Here is a 24,490-nt window from a genome sequence, read left to right on the forward strand (position 1 = left end):
AGTGAAGTGCTGTAGCCTGACAGCGTTGTCTCTACCGGACAAAATCAAAGGGAGACTTATTTATTTGTTTTGGCCTTAACATTAGGGGATAGTTGTGGTTGTGTGTTTGACTGTGTTTCCTTTTCAGCTGCTGAATACAGACTTGTATGTCTGCGACATTACAGAGACTTTGAAATCTCAGTAAATTAAATGAGACATTATGCAACACAACCTGGCTTCAAAAAATCTTTAACCGGACTCAACTCAGGGCTCATTTGCTGCTGGCTCGACAGTCATCACTCCATCTGAGCCATGTCAGGGACACTTCTGCTGTCTCTGGCATCACATATTCCTCACAAATGTCGGGTTGTATAAGGACCCCCGGGCTTTCTTTACACTGCCTTATACCTCTATTTGGCTTGCTGCTGCTGCCAACAATAACCGCTGTAGCTTGTTTCAAACATCTTGTTTTTCTTCAGCACAATGCTTGCCAAGATGTTTGACTCATAGAGTAGTTAAAGGGTTTAGGGAGGCGAGGACTGACAGAGACAGCGTGCTGGTGACCTCAGCCCCCGGCTACAGCCTGCTGATGTCATGTCCTCTCTGTATGTGTCCTCAGGGGGGACTGCGGTCAACCTGGGAAATGGTTAAGAGGTTTTTTATTTAGGGGTGTCAGGCGATGCAATCCTCAAACAATGTTGAGACCATGTTGAAGGATAGGGCTTTGATATTTTTTTTTATTAGAAAAACAAAATCTGCAAAGCATTTGTCCATCTTTCACTGTCTTCCCAACTTACCCATGATGTCTGTGGCAGCCACAAGCCAAGTGGTTTCTACAGAAAATGTAGATCTTTAAAAAAAAGATTTACAAAATATATTGCTTAAAGTGCTAAGTAATTTCCTAAAACAGCTGGGCACTGTGGCGTTTTAGTCAGCTGCGGATTAATACAGCCTCAGAGCACTGGAGAGTAGGCTGGTTATCCAGTTACTGTATGTGTCTTTGCCTTTATTAGATAGTTTACAGTAGAGATGGAGGGAGGAAAACTGCAATCAAACGATGAAATGGGGACTATGAATATTAACATTTCACGTCTTAATGCACCCTGATCCTAGTCTGCAATTGGCATCCTATTGAAGGTGGTCAGTGGCCAGCTGTGTGTTACGGTTTTCAAAATCCTCTACAGGGAACCGTCAGGAACAATCTCTGAGCTACCGTAGCAACCAATATGCTGAAGATGGCAAGATACCTTAACACCACTAGTCTAGCACCTCAGCTCCCTCTTGTGGTACAAATATGAATCCCTCAGATGTTTTTGAAAATTAAATAGTTAGGGCCCTTGCAGGTCTCGACCTGCGAGGTCCCTATTGTTTTTCGAATGACGACTTTTTCGTCTGAAATGATCGCATTTTTCACTGCCTGAACATACCCCAAAACTCACCAAACTTGGAGTATACGTCACACCTGCTGAAAAATGTCATCATCTATTATCGTCCTCAATTTCCACCACTAGGTGGCACTATAATCAAGGAAAGTCAGTTTTGGCTTATAACGTACATATACTTTGTCGCACATTCAAAAACCTTATATCCACGCGTTCACTGAATTGTGCTGAATCTCGCCATATAGGCCCCCGTTTTTTCCCGCAAATTTGCGAAATGTCACAAATCTATTTTTTCGAACTCCTCCCAGGCGATTTTACCGATTTGCACGAAACTTTGCTCACAGCATCTGTGAACTCTCCTGACAAAAAGTTATTAAAATAATTTTGATATTCCAAACAATACTTAAGTTTATAAATAACAACTTCCTGTACATTTGGCTCAAAACATGTGTTGGATATCTCCACATTGGTCTGTCTGAATGGCATGAAACCCAGGTGAAAACTTCCCCGTGAGCCACTAAGGCTCTGTGAAAATTTTTTAACATACTTTTTCCAACTCCTCCTTGGCCATTTGACCGATTTGCAACAAACTTTGCAAATAGCATCTTTGGAGAAAACTTATCAAAAGCTTTCACCTACGTCACACCTGGTGGCGCGCTTCATTATGATGCTTCGCCATAAAATCATCAACTCATTATAACTTCCACATACAATTTGCCATCTACTCCAAATTGCTTCAACATGTAGAGGGTCTTGCCCTGAATATATCTACGCGGCACATCCCGACGGCAGCATGCCCCGACGGGCGTGAACTGTGAGGGCCCATTCATTGCTGCATGCAGCTTTTATTGTCATTAATTTTTTTTAAATGAGCTATCAAAATACTGCAAAGTTTTCAATTAAAGTTGGGTTACTTCCCTGGCACATATTTGTTTCATCCTGCTACAAAGTCATGTTTATTGATGTCACACATGCATAAGGCCATCCATGCTTAGCTAAGAGCTAAACTCAAACTGTGATGGCAAGATAATCATCAGAGGTGAAAGGAAAGGTTCACAAACACTACAAACGTGGCTCCAAAGAAGAGCTTTTGGGAAGAGAAGTGGGGCACTAGAGGACAATATTTCGGCTGCTGAGGCATCCACAGCACAAGCTCATATTAGCAGCACGGGGCCTATGCTAAGTCTGAAATTTTAGGAGCTGGAATCATTTTGCTCAAAAGTTCTTATTGTAATAATCAATAACATAATTAATATATATGAAATAATTAATTATCTTTTAATCTGCTAATCGTTGGAGCTTTATGATGTGTTTGAATAGTTTGACAGTCAGTAATAGAGGTTCATGGTCCAGTGAAGTTGTCACTATCGTAGCAGAATGGAGGTCAGTCTTGGGTGGAGTGGGGAGGGGGGCGGTGCTCAGTGTAGTGATGTTGGTTTTTATGTTTTGATAGAGCGACACTGTCACACTCCAGAGCAGCAGCCTGGAAAGGACACTGATGTGGATGGAAAGCAGATGGGATCTCTGCATGCCCACGCACCATGATGCCATGATGGAGGAGTGGGCTGCTGCTGAACACCTTCCTCTCTCTCCCAATCACACATTCAGACATACACAGACAACAGTGTCATCGTTCTGCGAGTTAAACACCGTCTGCCAACCTAACAGTTAAACACAACATTTTTTGTTTTTGGTGTTGCAGCCTGCGTGTTGTCTACTGGCCGAGCTCCTCTCTTGAGAATGAATAGAATGTTCCAGCCGTGGCCGCGTATTGTTGCTATGAATAGATGCAGTGCAAAATGGGTCAATTTATGGTTAAAGCACTCATCTGTGCAGTGTATTGCCAGAAGGCGAGTGTATGTAAGCATGCTGTCATCCAGTCACAGATTTGTCTCTGGAGATCTGCCCTTAACCAAATGGCTCCCCGTTTGTATGTGGGGCAGAAAAAAAATCACAGGACGCAACTGTTCTACAAAGATGGCTGTAGTCGCCTTTTTTTAAAAACATTTTTAAATACATCAGAGTAGTATTTAGTTAAGGTAGAGCTTTGTGGCACCAAATGGCCTCTACTCCCTACTGTTTTCACAGTCTGCAATGACTTGATTAAAAAAAGCATTGTCAGAGCACTACGTCTCCTTTCATCTGTGCCCCACTTCATGCCACTGAACTGCGGCATTAATGACCTCCCTCTCGTGTATTGAACATGATGTGGTTTGAGGAGGCCTGTTGTACTGAGGACTCCAGGTCCTTGAAACTACTGACTATAAATTGAAAGGGAAGAGAGAAAAGATGCCTTTGTGTTTCACAGATGTTGCTGCTGTCAGTGAAGCACAAAGGGAAACACACAGCAAGTAGCAAATCTATTTCAAAGGATGTGGATCCCCACTGAAACTTAAGTTAGTAACGATGGAACCTCAATGTGGGCATCACAGGAAGCTGCTTCGAAAAAAATTAAGAAGACATCGAGATGCAAAGCAAATTTGACTGGTTTGTCTTCCCGTGCAGAGAAGGTTATTAATTATAATACCACATGTTTTTCTTCCTTTGCATTACAATGTAATTCAAAATCATAATTATTTAAACATGACAAATGAGAAAATCTCCAACATGCACTACTATGCTGTTCTACACTCTAACTGTACTTGAATTGTTTAATTAAAAACCTCAACATGTGTGATGATCTCTAGAGAGTGTGATGTGATTAGAGCTGAAACACTTAGTTAATTAACTGATTTGTCTATGAGCAGGAAATTAATTACCAACAATTTTAACAATCAGTTTTACATTTAAGTCATTTGTCAACTTTATGCATTAAAGTGTGTTTACAGGTCTTGGAGACTGTGACTGCAGGTGTGAAAAAAGTAGTATAAAGCCTTTTTTGCGGCTCCAGAGGAAGCTGCCTGTAATCTGATAAACTACCTCCAGTGATGTCACTCAGTGGCTACGTTGCATTGTTATTTTCTCTGCCTCCACTGTAATGATTTTTATCAGCTGTCTATATTGTGTCCAACAGTGTTATAGGAGTGTAATGCTAGACTGGTGGACAGCTTTTAAAAATCTGGAGCCTATATTACCCACGATGCAACTTGGCCACTGAGCCTTTAAACTGCTTTTTTCACTTGTGCAGTAGCACTCCCCTAGACCTGTAAACACAATTCAATGTGAGTTACCCTCTAAAGGTGCAGTGTGTTGGATTTAGCAGCTACTAGTGGTGCGTTTGCAGACTGCAACCAGCTGAACCCCACCCCCCAGCCTCCCTTATGGTGGCCACTAAATGTGCAAAAAAAAGGGCCTCTCTGAAAGTCAGTGTTCAGTTTGTTCACTCTGGGCTATAGTAGAAACAAGACGTTGCCTGTTGCATAAACCTCTTGGAGGGAGTCAGAGAGTGGGGAAGGAAGTCGGTGAATGTGAATAAACATACAGTGAATAACACTTTAAAGCATGACCCCATCTGCAAACCTTTCTGCCTGAGTCATATACCAAAGTACTTGCGTCTTTTGTTTTGATTGATTAAGGGTATCTTGGTGGCTGAGACAACATGCTGGGCGTTTTAAGTAATCAGAACTTGCAGCTCCAACGTGATTGTAGCGCTCCAAGTGGTGCTGATCGCTCAGTGTGACTCAGTTTCTTGATTCCATCTGTTTAGATTACTTTCAACTTGATTCTTGACCAAATAACATCAAATAGACACTAATATCATGATATTAAAGCACTTTAAGAAATAATAAGTGCAACTCTAATTTGTCTCTTATTCCACACTGCTGCCTTTCAAGGAAAATAAAACTGTTCAAACATGTATAACCATAGTACAGCCATAACATTTTGCACAGAAGTAGGCCTACACATATTCACACAGATGGTGTATCACCACTTCTCTTCCCAAGTTTGAGTATATTAAATGCATTTAAATAGCTTTTTGAGGCTAAAACAATTAGTATTTCTGTCTTCTCTTTGTAAGTATACGGGCAATCCCATCTAATTTCTCCTTGGGCAAGTCACAGGTTGTGTCAAGACAAGTCAAGTTAATGTAAAAAGAACTTTATTAAAGCTGATTAAACTCATATTTATGTCTACATTTCTCAGTCAAAAAGGATTCATTCGCTGTCTCGAGTCAGAATGTCACAATGACTCAAGGCCACGTCTCTGCTGAATAGTGAGTTATAAGTGCAGCAGATGGATTCCGATTTTCCATCAACAACCGAACATGGTGATGTGTAAATATGATTTACATGTGTGTGCATTGTTGATATATAGTTGAGAGATTAAAGATTGAGGCTTCGACAACCTCAATAAGTCTATCTAGATTGTCTTGGCCTGAGTCGTCGATGACATATGACTACACAACCATGAATAGTGGTACTCTGCGATGTCACCATGTGTGTGAAGAAATGGGCACGGGTCGGACAGAGGAGCCACTGGAGTTGGACAATGGGTCCCCAGTGTCTGCTGCTCTGAATGCCATTATTCATACACATTAATAATCTCTCCTTTTTCTCCCTGTAGAATTGACATCCCAATCATAATGGCTTTATGCAGTGTCAATCTTGGGACTTTTGTACCCATTTAAGTGTCGACTGTACTTAGCGAGGTCACACTTGCGATTGTTGGCCACGGGGTCGGTCGTGGAAACAAAACCCCTTCGCTGTGCACTGTGCCACTCACAGGGGTGAGTGGAAATCACGTTGTTGGTGAGTTGAGGGGCTTTGCTGGCTGGAGCAGACGCTTTAGTCCACGGGACATCTCGTTCGGGGTTTGCATCTTGTTTGTGTCTGTTAAAACTGTAGCAAGCGCAGCTACTGGCAGATCACTTTAGAGACTTTGTTGGGCAGTACTTTGCCATGGCAACACACGTCCTTCAAGGATGCTGAGCTAAGTATGGGAACAGCTGAAAGGTGAGCAGAGGGTTAGAGGATTACATTATCATTATTCTGCTATTTCTTATGTCAGTGATTTGATTTTCCTACTTAAGTAATAATGACCAAAGTAAGCACTTCAGATGTGTGTGAGGTGATATGCTGCTGCTCTGTATCTAGACTAGATGATGTGTATAGAAGGGATTCCCTGAACTGCTCAGCTTGCACATCCAACCTTTAGAAATGTGTCACAACAAAAGATAACTAACACGCAGACGGTGATCTGGAAGGAATTCAGGTGGTAGTGATGATAAAGAGGATTTAGATGTTCCTTTTGAAGTTGTGGTTCTGAAGTTTTGCCTTAAATGTAGCCGCGCATGTGTGTGTGTGTGTGTGTGTGTGTGTGTGTGTGTGTGTGTGTTATTCAGGCTGGATTAGACATTATGTCATCAGTTATTGTGCATGATTAAAGAGGTGTTTTGTATTTTTAAAAGCTGTGCTGCATTAATTGCTTTCATTTTTATGATTTTCTTTATTATGTCCTCCACTTCTTGGCACTTCCTCTCACAGTATTCACCTCCGTTCTCGTCTTTTCCACAGCACAAAGAGAAAACACAAGTCCACAAATCTGAGCACTGCACAGACGGAACTGAATTCCTGCACGAGCATGGCAGACCAGAAGTAAGTTATAGAAGTCGTCTACAGTACTCTGAGCCTTCGCCTCACATTTATGTGTTAGTTCAATGTCCATCTGCTCTCCTGGTTCTTGATTTGTGTGTGTTTGAATTCCTCAGAGATCTATTTATATCCTTAACCTCTGTGCCAGAAGACGTAAGACATCTGCCCATTCACAGGCAGCATGAGCACAGAAACACACCTCTGGAGAGTCTGATCTTGCCCGAAACACGCAGTAAAAAAGAACAGGCACAAGGCAAATTAGCAAGCTGTGTCTTGACCTCAAGGCATGACGCATTGTTTACTTGCTTTTGAAGAGTCTGTCCGTTGAGAGTCTTGCAGAACTGGCTTTGATTAGATAAAATCTTTGTCCTCGGTGTAAAAGCTGATTAACTGTCTTTTTCTCTTGGATCTGTTGATTTTGATCACCTCCATTAGCTTTTACAGTAAAACTAAACATTTTCCATATTACCTCAGCCAAAAACTGCCACATATACCTCACACACCACATAGATGATAAGATAATGTTGTATTTTTCCCTCGCAGAGACAACATAGATGACTTTAAAGTCCAGACAGCCAAGCACCCCAACATCGCCTCGGCCCCTTTACGGCCGCACACTGAACAGTCTAAAGACCGGGCGTCCAAAAGGCTTTCAACTGAGTCCAATGGGACCAGTGAAGGAGGTCAGGGGTCATCCACGCCGGTGGAGTTGACCGCTTTGGAAGAGGCGTTTCGTCGCTTCGCCATCCACGGTGACACTCGCGCTACCGGCAAGGAGATGCACGGCAAGAACTGGTCCAAGCTCTGCAAGGACTGCGGCGTGATTGATGGCAAGAGCATCACCCTCACTGACGTGGACATCGTCTTCAGCAAAGTCAAGTAAGGAAGGCACCAGATGTGAGGAAAGCACCAGATTTAGTGTGTGATGTACTTCAGGCTAAACATTGTCAGTTCATTTTGAGCCTCTCACCTTTCATCATCTGAAAGTCAGCTATTGAATCTCTCAACGTCGCAGCCAGCTAATATCTCATAACAGGCGTGCCACTACAGGATTGTGTTCTTTTATGACATAGTGTTACTTTACTGTTGCAGCAGTGGAGATGACTTGAGGCTTAGTCACCCAGCCCAGCATGCCTGAAAGGCCACTGGAAGTGGTGCAGACGCGGTAGCACTGTGGTTGGGAGGACACAGAAATGGAGATGAAAGCTTTCTCTGGACAAAGGAGGTTCCCTTTTTATTTCGTTCAGAGAATTGAATCAAAGGCATCGTCTTTAGTACACATTTAAGTAAAACAGGCGGCAACTTCCTGAATATATGAATATACAAATATTTGCCATTATATAAGTTTGACTGCTGGACTCAAGATGTCTCCTACTTCACTGTAAAGTCCATTCTCAGTATATAGGATTGGCTTCCAAACTACCACTTGTGGTGTCAAAAATCATGCTCATTGTCATGTCCCTTAAAATCAGATTGTCAATGAGGACAGAGAAAATTTTCACTTACAGCAATCAAAGTGAAAACAGCCTTTCTAGTGTCAAATTCTGCACATACATCGTTCCACACAGCAATGCTTAAATATTCAACAGAGGAAAAACACTTTTTTTGTTTTCATTTGATGTGAACTGAAATTATAACAGAAACATCTCTCGTTTATTGAATTTCGGGTTTTCAGGCAGTATTTAGGAAGGTGCCTTTTGTTTCTTACATTAGGTTGACTCAGTTGAAGCAGTCCCTCAGAAACAGCGGCAGAGCATAGGTTAAGATGGCTCATCCTGTGTCCTCAGGCCAAACTGATTCATCCCTTACTGCTTGATTTAAGTGGAGTCTAATAATAAGCTGTGACCTCAATATTATTTCCACCAAAGGAGAAACATTTTTCATCCGTACAGCTGTGCTTATGTTTAACAAGGATACGAAGGGTCTGCAAACTATGTGGACTGATAACACATTGACAGATGAGTGTAAATATCTTCTTCCGCATTAAGTGTTGGCCACATACAGTGAGGTCCATACAGTGATATACAAAATAAATCTGGTGTAAGAAAGAATGGGGCACTTACAAAGGGAGTTTGTGGGGTTTTTTGCTCTCGGGTGTTGATTTTTATTGACACACAAAGCAGCTTTACATTTCTTTCTCTGCCTGTTGGATGGTTTCAATAAAGATATTTCTGCTAGACAGCACCAGAATAGAAGAGCATGGCTGGAAGCCACTCATCACTGACTCGTGCTGAAGGAGCGGAGAAGCCACGAAAAATGTCTGCTTCGGAATCTCGTATTGATTTAGTAGATTTTCCGTGTCCTGCCTGTGTGTAATCATAGTTCAATCTCAGTCACTTTGTGTACAGACAGGTTCCAAAATGGTTTTTAGTGTTATTTTTTCAGTTTGAGACTGTTTGTCTCTGTCTTTGTAACAGAGGAGTGTTCAGGTAAGATGGAATGTTTTAAAAAGGAGCTCCAGGAGTATTCAACATGCATAGTGCAGTTTAAGTTAAAAGTCTATAAATGTTTTTGTTTTTTTTATGTGATTATTTCGTCTATCAAGTCAAAAGTTGCATAGACGATATCTGAAATGAAATATTCCACTCTGAAATCTATTAATTGCACATGGAGGCTGTGAAAGGATTCCCTCCTCAACTATGTTAAAGACCATGCATGTGGCTCCAGATTCTAGAGACTTACCTTGACTGTAATGCTTAATGTATGTTTTTGTCCTTGTAATAAGTGTTAGTTAATAGGTAATAAGGATCTTATAAGTCATTATTTATTCTTATTAATATTATAACCTTATAAGCTTGATTGTTGTAGCTTGTACCAAGGCAGAGTGGGAGTCCTAAAAGCAGCAGCCCGAGTTCAATTCCAGCTGCATGTCATCCCCTATGTTGTATTTTTCAACCAAGGCAAAAAGCTGCAAAAAAAAAAATCATTACAAACTCTGCATAGTAAAGTATGTTTTTTATTAAGGCATTTCGAGAAAAAAAACCCAGAGGTAATCCAGGTACTCAAAACGAGGAAGGACATATTATTGGCTAAATCATTAAAGAAAGCTGACATGTTTCGACCATTAGGTCTTCATCAGGGCTCCTGAAGAGAAAACATCATTCAAAGACCTAATGGTTGAAACATGTTTGCTTTTTTAATGATTGCCATAAGCCTCCATAATAAGTTACATAATAGTTTTTTCTTATTTTGAGTGCCTCTGAAAATTGTTTTTCTTTTTTCTGTTTTCCAAGCTCACCTGACACCAAATTTTGTATATTGTGTAACATAGAGCAACCAGTCATCTTCTTTTTCTTAATAAGGCAGATTTAACACTCTGCCGACAGATAATAAGCGACTTAACCAACAAAGTATGTGTCATGCAGGTTAAAGAGCTCTGTAAGATGTGTCGGCGTCCAAATGGACCTTCATTATTTCAGCCACACTTCATACAGGAAAGCGAAAGAAGTACCGAACCCTTGTTTTTCTGGACTTTGAGTCACCCACATCAACACCTTCACAGTTGGCATGGCAATGGGTGTTCGTGTTCACTGCTGTGAACATTTTTCCTGGCAAGACAAGAGTGGGAACTTCCAGCTGACTGTGGGATTTAAGCTTGTTTACATCACGCTCCATTGGTGAGCAATATTTAGAAATATGTAAACAATATGGTGCGACCACTTTAAAGATTTAAGGCAAAGTAGATCCCTGTCACGTTTGCTTTTCGTGGTGAATCCGTGCAACATTGTAGGTACCTAGATGTGTGTGTCTGCCGTGTGACTCTGCAGGCTCTGTTGTCCGAGCTGCCTGATCAGGGAGCATCGTACAGCAGAATCAGTAGAATCTGACAAAGCTTGTGGTGTGCTTACACTTCAGATGCAGCCACAGGATAAAAAGAGGTTCAGACTGGGGGAGGGGCTCATTTTCATGTAGTTTCTGACTCCAGGCGTGACTGAGCCAGGGAGGGCTGCCATGCCAGAGATGCAGATCTCCGCTTTCCCTTTAATCAGTGTCAAAGCCCTTTGCTTGCACGCGAAAAATTAAACATCTTAATGAGCACTGGCTAATCACAGCATGGCTGAATGAAGCCTTATTTATTGTGTGTATGGAGGTCTGCTGCACCACATTGAGGCTCTGCTGTGCTGTCTGCCTGCTTGGAGCCAGAACACCACAGTATAAACTATGGATGAGGTAGAAATCTGGCATGGGCTAATTAATTATAAACATTGTCTTATGGTGGCTTCGATTCCATTTCCTCATCAGTGAACATGATCGTAGGCAGCGCGGAAGCATTTTTGCATTAAACAGATACAGACAACTACTGTGTCTGATCCATATGGATCATCCACTGCAGATGGTTGAGCTATGTAAATAAACAGCAGGTCAGCTACCGCAGTGTGCCTAATGATAATAAAGTTCCACTCGCCTCTAACCTTTCTCCTTTTGAACCCTTATGGCAGCCCTCTCAGATTCTGATGGGCTGCTTATTTACGTGGCTTAACTATTTGTATACTTTGGAGGATTTATTGGCTCAGTATGGAGAGATCTGCCAAGGACACACAGTTATCTTCCTCGGACAGCTGGAGATCCAGTTTCCCCTCCTGACAATAGACAGCATGGAACAGGCGCAGAGGAATGGAGCTCTCAAATGTTCAACACTGATAGATTGCCCAAACGAAGCAAAAGAAAAAAAAAAGGGTCACTGGATGAGTCAAATTAAAAATTACCCAAACATCCTTGTTTACTGGAGCTTGTTGCTATGACAGCCGGTTGCCCAGGGAGACTTCAGGCTTTATAGGCTGTTGTTTATGTGATTTATCACCACAGCAATGGCTGTTTATGTTTGTGTTACTATGCACTTTTAACATGGAAGTGAAACGGGCATGTGGCCAATAAAACAAGTAGAGCACTCTCAGAAGGAGAGTGATGGATGATGATCTGTGGTAGGTTACCTACAGTGGTTACACCAGTTTGATCTTTTTCAAATGTGTATTTAAATGTGGAAATGGCAAAGTCGCAGAGTGTAAAGAACTTTTTTGATATTGCTTCAGTTAATCAAATATACAGTTTTTATATATTCATATGCACTGAAAGGGGTATTTAAAAGCCACAGTCCATGTTGGTCATAACTCAGTCCTCGGGAAACTTTACAGTCAATTGTGGTTATAAATGTGACTGATTTCCCTTTTTTAAAAGTCCCATATTATGCTCATTTTCAGGTTCATACTTCACTCAGAAATGTTTACATCCTTTCATTTCCATTTTTTTTTCCTATACTGCCCATTGATGCAGCACCTCTATCCACCTTCTGTCTGAATGCTCAGTTGTAGCTCTTGTCTCTTTAAAGCCTCACAGTCTGCTCTGATTAACGCCTCTCAAAGGCCTGAGCAGGCACCACCATGCTGAGGTTTTTGCGTCAGTTCTTTCGCTGTAGGTTTTCATTGTAGATTTGGCCACTTTCGAGTGTTGTTTAACTTTCCACTTAAAGGGCCTGCAGCAGCTTTGTATCCCTTCTCCGTTTTAAAAAACACAACCAGATGTAGAGTTTCCAAGTCCAGGGTTATATGAGTCTTTTATATGAGAATACAGAGATTCAGCAGGTCTAAATGTCTCTAGCTGGAATGAAAACATCAGGCCTCTGGGTGCTGACTACTGCAGCTGAACACAATATGATACATGATATGAAGAGATAGTCACATATACAGCCTACAGATGTGTGTGTAGTTGCTCAGACGACAGCAAAGTACTGAGACACACTAAGAGACGAGATCCAGCAAGAGTTTTCTCATTGTTTATCTCAGCGGGATACCATCTCCGTGCTGTCTTACATCTGCCATGTTAAAGTGATCACACATGGCCCTGTGTACACTACCGCCCGCTCTCATTTTAGGCTTTCAGACTCTACTGGGAGTCATCATTTTTGTGGGGTTTTTAAGAACCATGCTGTGACAAGTGTTGATCTCATACTTAAGCTCCTTTTCCACCTACATTACAGGAAGAAATCCGCTCGCAACATCACATACGACGAGTTCAAGACTGCACTAGCAGAGCTGGCCAGGAAGAAGTACAAAGACAAGACTGGAGAGGAGGCAGAGGCCGAGGTCTTCAAGCTGATTGAGGGGAAGGCGCCTGTCATTGCAGGAGTCACGGTAAGAATGAAAGCGTGAATATTGCTGACATCATTACTGCGGTCAAACATTAAACTCAAATGCTTTTTTTTAACGCTTCCTCACAGAGAGCCGTGGCCTCCCCGACAGTGAGCCGCCTCACAGGACACCAGCAAGTTTACAGGGTCACACAAGGAGCGGTTTGACCCCACAGGCCGCGGGAAGGGTAAGGCGGGACGAGAAGACATAGTTGACACTTCCGGATATGTCTCGGGATACAAACACCGAGGGACGTACGAAAAGAAAGTGAATAAACCCACCGTGGGCAAACCCATGTGAGGGCGAGGGGGAGGAAATAAACATTTGATCAACTACTAGGATAATTTTCTATTAAAAGAAAACTCAAAGAAAGCACAAAAGAATAGGATTTCATATATTTTCCCACCCATCTATATTTGTGTGTGTGTGAGTGTGTGTGCGTATGTGTGAGAGAGATGATTTTGAGTTCCTCTCTTTGTGAAGTGTGAGAACTGGAAAACTGTTTACATCTATTTTTACAAAGTCATCACCAGCTGGTACATTCCTGTCTGATAGCGAGTTACACTGAAGAGAACAAACGACAGAGAAACTGCTACGCTATGAATATTGAAGCTTTGTTGTTATGATAGGGCCTTACAATATTTTATTGAGCACAATTGAAACAACATGCCAAGAAAAACAAAAGTGGAACAAGAGGTTGAGGAATTAACAACATTGCACTTTTTAATAGAGGCTTTTCTATTCCCATATTTAGCCGTAGCGATGCATTTTTAATGTGTTTCGCAGAGGTTCAGTGACAATTGGCACACTTTCGAAAACTTAAATAGTTAATTCCATCCTCAGTGTTATTTGTCCCATCTGCCGCCCCAACTTGTCGAGTCTTTAGGAAAACCTGCTGTTCATTTGTTTGAATTTTACAAGCTCACACTGTCATTTCAATAATTTGCCTTCAGCTCAAATCAAGAAAAACACATTAAGGGTTTTGTTAACTACAATTTAGCTCATTGAGAGACTGAACATTTCTTACCACTGCCGTATCTTTTCTGCTTTTGTGACTATGTAAAACATGAAAAAACAGACTCCTACCATGCAAATATTTTAAATAAGCCTGTGTACAAAACTTAAAATAACTTAACAGGAGTTCCTTATTCTCTCTTACACTTTTGCCATTCAAACCCTATTGTATCTACCTACATATGAACCATTTTGCTGACATGCTTTTTGAATTTTTAATTGGTGAATTCAGCTGAAGGACGCTCTAACTACGGTCAATGAGCTCAGTTGTACAAGATTGTATTTTTAACATTTTACTTATATCTCCTCATCAGATTTCTATACAGTAGTTCTAATATATTTGTGGTAAGATTGTGTATATTCTAAAAAGTTATAGCCACATGGCTTAATTTATGACACTGGCTTCATATGTTGATGTTTTTTTTCTGTATTGCTGTACTTTGTGCATGTTATGTATATTGCATTTGATTCAAAAGCATCTAGATGACAGTAGGAGTTCTGTCATATCTTATCTGTAAAGCCGTGCCTGCTGTGAGGACAGACTACTGGACAGACTTACATATTTTCTTGCTCAAAAAACAAAAATATTAAGTGTTGAAATTGTGGGTTCATGATAACATTGTGTATTGCTTGAAATCAATATGTATCAACCTGTACATGTACAAAGTCAGCTGCACTCTAATGCTATTATATTTGTCTTTTGGTAAAAGATTTGAAGTACCTTTCAGGTGTGGTACTGTCATCCAAGGCACAAATTCAACTGAAAACAAAAGCAGGGTTTCACTGTTATATCTGTATGAGATAAGGGAAAAATGCAAACAAAGTGATATACTTTTGTAAAATATTTTTCCAGCATAGTGAGTGATGGTCTCACATTACCTGTAGCCTCAGCTGATGAAGAGTCATACATCGGGTGCAAAACTAGCAGCTATCAGTGTGTTAATCTTTGTCTGCTGCAGTAGCTTGAGTAGGATCTGTTTTCTGTGCTTTATGCCAAATACTGTGCACCTTCAATGTGGAGGAACAATATTGTCTTTTTTTTTTAATTATCTTTGAAAATAACTTTTAATGTACTATTGTGCCCCGGTGCATGCAGTGTGTTTTTGTTCTTGTTCTTTAGGCCTCTTAATGTGTGTTCATGATTTGTCGTGCATTATTGAAAATAAAAAAACACACACACCTCTGAACCTCGGCTGAGTAGGTTACAGGTGTGTCAGTCAAAACACATCGTTTTACATTCTTACGGCTTTTTCAGGACCACTGTGAAACTCCCCGACAGTAGCACCGACCAGTGACCTGTAACATTCACATAAAACCAAAAGCTCCGTTCACTTTACGCAGTAGCATCCACATTCACATCCCAACCTGCTTTGCCAGGTCTTGCATTAGGGTTTGTGAGAGGAAAGTGCATGTGAGTGCGAAGCGTTCCAGCCCTAAGGCAGAGGTATAAATAAAGTCACAGTGCAGCTGGAATCTAGATGCATTCATTCCACTGCAGCGTACAAAGCAGATGGAGACACGAGTGACCTACAAAAAAAAAAGGGGGGGAAACAGCTAAGAGAGACACAATCTTGCCACTGATCCAGGAAACACATTATGACCTTCTCACTAACATTTTCCCCCTCATAATCATTTAACAGAACAGTGCTGTCACAAACTTATACACAAACATTCGCGAATGAATTGCCTTTCCCCGTTACTGTTTACATCAAACAAATGCAGCCTATACACATTTTTCTAAAATAACAAATGCAATAATCTAAACACACAAGGGCAGGGGACTTAATACACTGAAAAAAATAAATGTACACTGCTGTGATGTCAAGTAAAAATGATTTAAAAACAGTCCATAGCTGAAGGCCTCGTGCAGCGAATGCAAAGCCAATGGTGCTCTGCGTAGTCTTGCTTTTTCATCCCCTTGCTTTTTCATGATATTTTCATCACTGTATGCATCTTTTTAGTCAAATCCTCTTTTCAGGTCCCCCACTTCCCTTCAGCTCAGCTAGCAAACACTCGTTGGTAGCCACCAGGGACCTGCAGTATGTACACAAATCACACACAAACAACAAAGAAGCACTGATTGGTTGTGGGCTTGTAGATACAGTCAAAACCATTCTTAATTTTAGCACGTTCTGCTAACATTACGTTCTTACAAAGTACTTACTATTTAGCTGTATTAAGTATGCAAACTACTTCGTCATAACATTGCACCTTGAACTCTCCGCTGCAGTCTGTCATGCCAAATTCTATGTAATAAGAGATGTATGCGATTTGCAATGCAGCCAATCATCTGTATGTGCTCTCTTATGTGTTCTACATATCTTCCACTGCAAAGGATTGTGGGTCAGAATAGCCAGAATCACATGTTGCCTTGCATACTCAAGATTTGTGCCCAAATGCAGTTTGGCATCCTGATATTTTTGGCATACTGTATTTGGCATGCTATGTATTGGGATGTACTTAACAGTATAAGTGTTGGAATGCAGCCCCCGGGTGTCAACACTAAGATGGCCATGTCTTCTTACCTGTGGCTTTCTTGCAGCATCTCTGACAAATCCCTTACTTTCTCGGCCTCCTGCACTTTCTCCCTCAGCCCCTCGATCTCTTTCCTCAGCTCCTCCACTTCTGTCTGAGCCTCTGAGCGAGCACAGAGTGTGAGAATTTTGTAAGGCAACCAGCAAAATATTCACTCAAAATGTTTCTCCCACTTGCATTTACACCCACCTTTGATCTGAGTAATAGGTGAACTTTTCATCATAGACTTGAGATACTGTCGTTCTAACTTGATGAGCTGTTTCTGTAGAGCCACGTTTTCCTCTAAAACTATCCTCAGCTGTTCATTTAGTTTGCCCTGTGTTTGAGTTAAAAAAACAGGAATTACAGCGAGCTCATCCTGATATATGAAGCTGGACATTGCGCTCTTGCGCTGAATCCACTCACAACTGCATTGCGAGCCTCCTCCAGCTGACCAGAGAGGTTATGGACTTCAGTTTGGTGCTCCTCCTTTCGTGCGGCCGCTTGAAACCTCAGTGCATCGGCTTCCCGTCTTAATGTCCTGACCTCAGCCTCTCGACTGGAAATATCGTTTTCCATCATAGAGAGGATCTGGACCGCCTGAGCTGGAGCCAAATATAGAAATGATGAGAAGACATTCATTATCTCAGGCTCCTGTAAATCAGATACCACATTCCCCAAAACTGAACTCCAACTCACACAGGAAGTTGTTGTTATGATGCAGCGACCTCTCCCCCGTCCAGTGTTTGTCCACAAGGTTGAGGAGCATCTCCAGGGGTTTCCTGTAACTACCCTGAGATGGAATTCAGAGATGAGTTGATATGAGAAAAATAACAAATGCATAATGGTTTAGAAGACTGAATTAACTTCCCACCCTTTTTTTCTTTTCTCCTTGCTGCGGCAGGCTGGAGCCCCCTTCAGTCCTGTTGAAGCTAGAGTAAGTCAGTCTTGGAGGATGTAAGATGGGGTTGGAGGGGTCAGACAGATTCAAACCAGGATGACGTGGACTGGGAGGGCGGATGTTAATAAACAAAGAGCTGTGACAGCGACTGTGATCTGAAAAAAATGAAACATAAATTCAACAACTTGCCAAGAAAGTGAAGATTTTGTATTTGCGGTTGTTTAAAACTTCTGACATTCAGGTCTTACCAGGATTGGGGGTATAATGTCCCTTGGCTTCATGTCGAGTTTGTTTAGGAAGGTCCTTTTGCTTTTGTTTTCCAGACACAGGTCTGTGTTTCTCTATGTAAGGGCCAAAAGACACCTTTGGTCCGTCAGTACCTTTTAATGAGGTAGAGCTTCTTTTATGAGATGGTTCCTTTGTGTGCAGCACTTTGGACTCCGTGTTATCTGCTCAATTATAAATGACATAATAAAACACTGAGATTAATTGACCTTTGAAAGACACAGTGCTCATGATTAAAAATAGGCCTATATATGGATTGCCTTCTGCTGCCACCTAGTGGTCGGTTTTTACAAAATTTCATGTCCATAATTCTTTTTTTCTTTACTATTCAAAGAAAACATATTAAATCCTGTGTTTAACAGCTATGATTACCAACCCAGAGAGCTGCAAAAACTTACCATATTTCATTCGGGGATACCTGAGGATGGGTTTAGCAGTTTCCTAGAAGTAAAAGCACATGCTGCTTTTATGATAATGAAGATGATATACTGGTAATATTGTTTAACTGACTGTGGAACAAGAGTCACCTGTATGGGAGTAGAACTTCTCTGCTCTGTAAAGTGTTTTGATTTTTCCCCTGGTGGTTGACAGACAGAAGACAGTTTGACATTAACAGACTTGGAAAAAACAACAACATTTTACTGGACTGCTTTCGATTTGAGAATTAGCTTTTGGACATCATACCTTCTGCCTCCTTCTGAACAGAGTCACTTTGGCCTTCACGATTCGTCACAGCAAAATTCAACACAATATCATCAGTGTCAGACCTCAGAGAGAGCCTCTTGGTTAAGTGTTCGACTAAAGCCACTCTCTGGTCACTGCTTCTGGAAACCCAAAGCAAGACAGTAATTTTTGAGGACGGAAACTTTTTGTCGATGTTTCTATCACCCAGAGTTTCTACATTTTTGTCAGCCAAGACTACACTGAGCGAAATTAAGCACCTTGGTCGATCACTTTTTTCTATAAACTTAATTATTGCAAGACTTGCAAGTTTGATATGAAGCCAGAATAATTAACCTCTTAATCAATAGTTAATTAAGAAGTAGGCATTCTGGATTTCTAATTGGGGCACTTTAAACCCAAGAGGGTGAAATGAAAAATTAAACCTGAAGCCATTTCTGTCGAATCCATGGAGTTATAATTGTTCTTTGAGAAACACTGGAAATGTAGTTCTTGGACAGATGTGTTGAGTTCAAACGTAGAAAGACTTTGATATTATTCAGTGTTATTCTTTATTATAAAGTGATAGAGGTTATGTAAATACACTTTCTTTCATAAAAGTAATTTGAATACATTTGAATAATTAGGTTGAAACAGTATAGAGTTTATTTACTTGTATTGAGATGTTTATATTATATTTCTTTTTACCCACTATTGGGTTAAGCTGAAAAAGTGTATTTGTTAGGGAATAATGTGTGTTTGATTGTCATGCTTTTTGTATTCGTGGTTATAAATAATATAGTTTTTAAATAAACTAAGGAATATGTGTTTTTTGAGGTAGCATTTTTCAAAAACTGTAAAGTTATGTACACACACTGATTACATGACAGATCTTTGGCACCACCCTGGAGAAGATAGTTTAAAAAGTGTAGTACTGGACAAGAGTTGAGTGACATGTTTTAAAAATGGAAGGAAAATGAACCAAATGTTTACAAAACATTCCCAAAGCTTCTTTATCCTTCTTCCCACTATGCTATCCCCAATATCACAAACCAGTTTTGGTGTGTTCTCCATGTTTTCATGATCATTGGCAGAACTTTTGAATCAAATAGGGACTGAAACACACAATCTCATTACAGTTACTCATCTGACAATCAGTGTACCTTCGGTCTGCAGCCTCATTCAAAGCTGAACTCCTCTGCTGAGGCAGAATGTCAGAGGAGAACTGCATTATGGCAGCTTTGCGCTCGGTGTCTCTGACTGAACAGCTATCTAGAAAAGCAACGAAGGAGACTCAGTTATTCTGAAAGATGACATGAGATTAGAGCAATCTGCACGCTATTGCTCTCACCTAGCTTGCGTAGGTTGGGCATGGCATGCACCAGGTGAAGGCGATAGTGTGGGTGACTTTTGGTCACAGGGTTGAGCCTGAGGTCCAGCTCTATCAAAGCTGGCAGCTCATACAGCTCGTTCAGCTCTTCAAGGGAAGGTATGCAGTTATGGTACAGGATCAGCCTCTCCAGCACTTTCAAATGTTTAATTCCCTGAGGAGGAAATAATTAAAGGGGTCAGTCAGCTGTTGGTATCAGATACGTTCATGACCACTTTGCTGACCTCTTTTACAATCTTGATGTTACTTAAAGGCGAAATAAAAGGGGATAAATGCAAATTATTAAGAATTTCCAGTTCTGTACAGTAGTTTTATGATCACGGAATTTAAACACCTAAAAAACACGTTAACAGCTTGAAAACAGAGACATACATCTACCTCAACAGAGACAAGAGCATTGTAGGAGAGGTCCAGAGACTTCAGACGGACAAAGTTATTCAGTGCGTTTCCCAGATGTCGGATCTTCTCCTCATGAGTCCCCGGGAGGCTCAGTGAGCGAACATCACCTGTTTAGAAGAGTATAACACGTATAAATGAGACGACACTGCGTCTGGTTTGCAGTAGTTGACAGTTATTACTGATTGCTATGTTAGCATTCGTTAGCTTAGCAACCGGTGATGAAGCTTGGAGAAGTAACGAGCGGTTAGCTGCAATTGTTTTACGTTGTTTTACGCCACGGGTTGTTAGCTGGCATTTGTTTCTGTATAATGTTTGTATAACCATGAGATAATATTACCAAGATACGGATGTTTTAATTGTAACCTTTCCCGTATCCACTGCTCTGTTACTGTTGTCAAACACTCCGCCGCCATGCTTTTCGAACTTAAGCTGCATTCAGGTACCGACAAAAAAGCGTTAAAAATCGAGTTTCACTTGGTTTACATTAGATGCTAATGCGGTCTTGCATGGTATAATGATCCGAAATCAGATGGAACTTTTTACTGAATAGAAACATGTTTTGGCTTATCATTGGCTTATCATTATGCATGGGCTACATCACGATTTAAAACTCAAAATAAGTCATTTTAGCCTGCGCTGCGTCCTGCTGGAAGAGCGACCGAGCAACGAGAAGGCAACTTGCAGCGCATGCGCACTGCCCATGTCCGGATTTGTCACATGTCAAAACAAACGTTTAAGTGTTCCTGTTGAAGTGTGGTCCTCTGTGCTTCTGTGTTTGCAGGGTATTGACTCAATAAAACACTAACCTACAGTCGGATTTATGCCACAGTTGTTTAAGTCTAGTGAAGTTAAAACACGTTCATTCGAACCAACCTTATCTGTTGTCCTTGGCGGTATCGTTGGTAACATCGCGGATGTTTACAGCAGTGTCACTCGTCCTCAGGATAAATGGCGTCCTGTGTAACAGAGCTGATCACATCCTGCTCCAACATCATGTTGTCTGTGACAGCACTGCACTGTTCTTACAGGCTCTTTAAGGTAGGTGTCTTTCAGTGTGGTGCCAATAAACAAACTTTTGAGGACTAAAAGCATTGTAGATTAATCCTTTAGTCGATCTACAGAAAAATGGTCAATAACTATGTTGATAGCAATCTTTTAATTCATTGTCCCAACAAAAATGCCAGACCTTATTTGTTTTTGAAAAAATTATTAATTATTAAACAATAAAGGAAATCAATTGAAAAGGTAAATAATTCTGGAAGTTATAAGTAACAGCCCTACAACTTTTGTTTTTCCCCACTCTTGCAGTCTGATGCAAGTTTTTATTTGGTATTTTGCAGCTAAATTGTCATATTTATTAGCGATACAATCCATAATAAATGTGTGTGTTCCGAACACTGAGATCTTTATTACTTTAGTTAGGAAATAACTAAATAGGAAATAAGGGAATCAATAAATCCAAGTATAAAAAACGTCCAACTTTGTAATATGTCACTGTTTCCCTCTGCAGAATCACAGGGCTCCTTCAGTCGGCCTCTTCCTGCTCGGACTCTCTGCAGCGCTTTGCATCTTCCCCTCCTCCATCTCTTACTTCGCTTCTATCCAGAGAGAAGCGGAGTGGGCTGGCGAGGTTCTGGCTCCAGCGCTGGTCTCCTTCGACTTCCTGTGGCTCAGCGAAGACCGTCACACCGCACATATCCTCCTGTGTGGCTCCTGTCTGCTGCTGGGACTGAGTGACTGGATCTCAGCAGATGCTCTCACATTGATGACACGCTTCCTCGGCCTGTCCTCCCTGTCCTGCTGCCTGACCGTGTGTCTGTTTGCCAGTAATGCTTTAGGGGCCTTTGGCGGCGTGGCCCTCAGCCTCCCGTTGCTTATGGCTCAGAGCATCGAGACAAACACTTTTGCAACACACTTTTCTACGGCTGCAAATGACTGTCCCACCAAGTGGCTTTTAAAAGGATCCATGTCTCTCGGCTGTTGGGCCTCCACGCAGGCCCTTGGCAAGTTTCTGTTGGATGTGACTGACCAAGGTTATATAGGAAATTAGTGCAAGAGCAACATTGGACCTATGCAAAAATGAATGTGCCTTACGTTTCAGGACATTTTCAAGGAAGATTTGAATTAACTTGCCTTGCTGAGGCAACACTTAGAGTGCATAAGAACATATGGGACAACCTTTGACACAGGAAACTCCTAATGAAAGCATTAAGAACATGCAATATAAATACAAACACACAAAGTACCATCTAAAGGTACAATATGTAAGAATTGGCCACCTGTTGAATTCACATTCCACACAAAAAGGGGGCAGCATATCACCTGCTAGTACCTGCTAACTATATTCTTTGTATGTAATCACAGTACATCCATGCCTGTAGCTGCCGTTAGCCTTAGCTCAGTTAGCTGTGCAGCTAGTCAGGGTACAGGAGGTTTGGACTGCCAGCAGAAAGATGTTTTCAGGCCCAGAGCTAGCTAGTAATAAGTAATACTTATTAATTGTTATTTAAATGTTATAAACTAAGATTCTTATATATTGCACCTTTAACTTGTTTATTTAAATGTAAGTTTCCAGTAGTTCTGAACTGATGAGTTGATTAATCATTTTAGTTAATCAACAGAAATAAAAATGCATCAATTCTGATAATGGATCAGTTGAGCAGTTATTAATTATTGTGCAAAAATGCCTGATAGCTGGTTTCAGCTTCTCAGATCTTTGCATTGCTGTTCATCTTTTTATGTCGTGAATATAAAACAAGCAGTTTAAAGACAGCAACTTGGGCTCTGGGTAAAGATGAGCAGTCTGAACTATTTACTCAAACCTTAGAGATGTAAGAAATAATTGATTCATCTAAAAAGCAATTGAAAGATTAATAAGAAATTTGTCAAGAAAATTAATTAAAAAATTGTTGCAGCTCTAGTTTCCAAGTTGGGGGCTATATGCACTTAAATAAAACATGTGTTTATATACATACAGATGTTCAAGGGCAGAATACAAGAGATGACTGTCAAGCAAAACATTCAGGACTAAAATTATGTGAAAAAAATGAAATGGCAATAACTTTGTTTTAAAAGTGAAAGACCAGTTTAATTAATCTGCTATCTATCTGTGATAGAAAGTCAAACCGGAGGTGGAGTGTCCAAGTATTTCTGACATAATTCAGAACTCTGATACAGCAATGTCTTCGCATTAGCACTTCCTGTCCTGCATCGCCTCTTTTACTGGAATTTACAGTAGCTGCTGAACCAAGAACGCGGCTGAACTTCATATGAACTTAATTTAAATAAGAGCACTTGATTAAACAAAACACAGACACCCCTGAGGAAACTCATTTGCATGAGAGTACGTGACCATAATTTACAACTGATAGCTCTGGGTGACATTCTGCGTCACTATTATATCCTAGAAGTGCCTGGTTGACATTTACTAAGCCATTCAATTTACCTGTGACATAGCCACCATGTGTGCATTTTATTTTACTCTGTTTTTCTCCTCACAATTCTCTGCTTAGAGTTTTAGTGTTGTATATTCCAAAAACAGCCAGCTGCCTCAGAGTCTGGGTCCTGTTTGTTCTGCAGCCTCAGCAGTATCACTGTTTAAATATCTGCAGTGGTCTTAGCTCTTGGCCCTGCCCGTACCTCATCTTGCCCATTTGATACTTATCATTACACTTTTTTATTCCTTCCTTGATTTTTAGCAGCTCTAATGGTTACATCCAATGACCTCATCTGTTTAACTCACCATTGCTTGCTGGAGGTTAATCCACGGCGGTGTCCTTGTGAGATATTGATATTCTTTAAAGAGATTTGTGGTGGACACTGCAGATTCTCTCTCAGGAGTTGTGAGCAGCTGCCTCAGCAGTTTTGCTGCAGTGAACGTGCAAGCATATGTCAGGCAATGCCTTTGTCAGACCCCAGGGCACAGGTGACCAGGATTTATTTCAAGGTATTTAATAGTTTTGTGCACATTTGTGAGTTTGAGGTGCCACAATGTCTAATGAAAACTGTGTGTCAGGTCTTTCTCTGACTATGTGGAAACATTTTAGAAATGTCATATTTTTCCTTTTTGTTCGTCATTATATTCAGTTGCTTTTTGTAGGTGTTAAGGTGTTAATTTTCACTAAAGGATGTAAACGTTACTTAAATAAATGATGTAATGCCACATTTCGAAGATTTCTTTGTCCATGTTCACCTGTCTAGCGCCTGTACCACTTATTACTGTCGTGTTACAAACGCCTCAGTATTTGCAAGTGCACCCGGAACCTGGCACGTCTCATCCACCTCTGCCTCTGGCCACTCTTATCAGCACC

The 24,490-nt window shown here is 40.9% G+C and overlaps 3 protein-coding genes across 3 annotated transcripts; 2 read left to right on the forward strand and 1 right to left on the reverse strand.

The window, feature by feature from the left end:
- The first annotated feature begins 6,055 nt into the window (after positions 1–6,055).
- Positions 6,056–15,256, forward strand: tppp (tubulin polymerization promoting protein). The gene is given in 6 exon segments (XM_030392771.1): positions 6,056–6,253; positions 6,815–6,895; positions 7,436–7,771; positions 12,867–13,020; positions 13,107–13,142; positions 13,144–15,256. Coding segments are annotated over 6 exon segments (798 nt in total). The 5' UTR covers positions 6,056–6,236; the 3' UTR covers positions 13,318–15,256.
- cep72 (centrosomal protein 72) lies at positions 15,014–20,866 on the reverse strand. Its single transcript, XM_030392770.1, has 14 exons — positions 20,518–20,866; positions 20,160–20,287; positions 19,743–19,935; positions 19,555–19,663; positions 18,416–18,555; positions 18,259–18,308; positions 18,130–18,172; positions 17,695–17,895; positions 17,420–17,601; positions 17,245–17,338; positions 16,972–17,150; positions 16,756–16,882; positions 16,557–16,668; positions 15,014–16,065 (listed from the first exon to the last, which is right to left on the reverse strand). Exons 1-14 carry the CDS (start codon positions 20,591–20,593, stop codon positions 15,993–15,995), a joined length of 1,707 nt encoding a protein of 568 aa, XP_030248630.1. The 5' UTR covers positions 20,594–20,866; the 3' UTR covers positions 15,014–15,992.
- A 31-nt stretch (positions 20,867–20,897) lies between these two features.
- Positions 20,898–24,351, forward strand: LOC115566782 (uncharacterized). Its single transcript, XM_030392772.1, has 2 exons — positions 20,898–21,218; positions 21,691–24,351. Exons 1-2 carry the CDS (start codon positions 21,129–21,131, stop codon positions 22,228–22,230), a joined length of 630 nt encoding a protein of 209 aa, XP_030248632.1. The 5' UTR covers positions 20,898–21,128; the 3' UTR covers positions 22,231–24,351.
- The last annotated feature ends 139 nt before the right edge of the window (positions 24,352–24,490 follow it).

The sequence above is a fragment of the Sparus aurata genome, chromosome 17 (genome assembly GCF_900880675.1).
Source record: "Sparus aurata chromosome 17, fSpaAur1.1, whole genome shotgun sequence".
Taxonomy (NCBI): Eukaryota; Metazoa; Chordata; class Actinopteri; order Spariformes; family Sparidae; genus Sparus; species Sparus aurata.

What these genes read in the sequence shown, in the direction of transcription:
- cep72 (XM_030392770.1), bottom strand. Translation starts at nt 20,593, where the DNA reads ATGGCGGCGGAGTGTTTGACAACAGTAACAGAGCAGTGGATACGGGAA. An exon ending in GCCCAACCTACGCAAGCTAG is followed by an intron (nt 19,664 to 19,742) that starts GTGAGAGCAATA and finishes TTGCTTTTCTAG; the next exon opens with ATAGCTGTTCAGTCAGAGAC. An exon ending in ACATTATACCCCCAATCCTG is followed by an intron (nt 17,602 to 17,694) that starts GTAAGACCTGAA and finishes CATTTTTTTCAG; the next exon opens with ATCACAGTCGCTGTCACAGC.
- LOC115566782 (XM_030392772.1), top strand. Translation starts at nt 21,129, where the DNA reads ATGGCGTCCTGTGTAACAGAGCTGATCACATCCTGCTCCAACATCATG. An exon ending in GTTCTTACAGGCTCTTTAAG is followed by an intron (nt 21,219 to 21,690) that starts GTAGGTGTCTTT and finishes TTCCCTCTGCAG; the next exon opens with AATCACAGGGCTCCTTCAGT.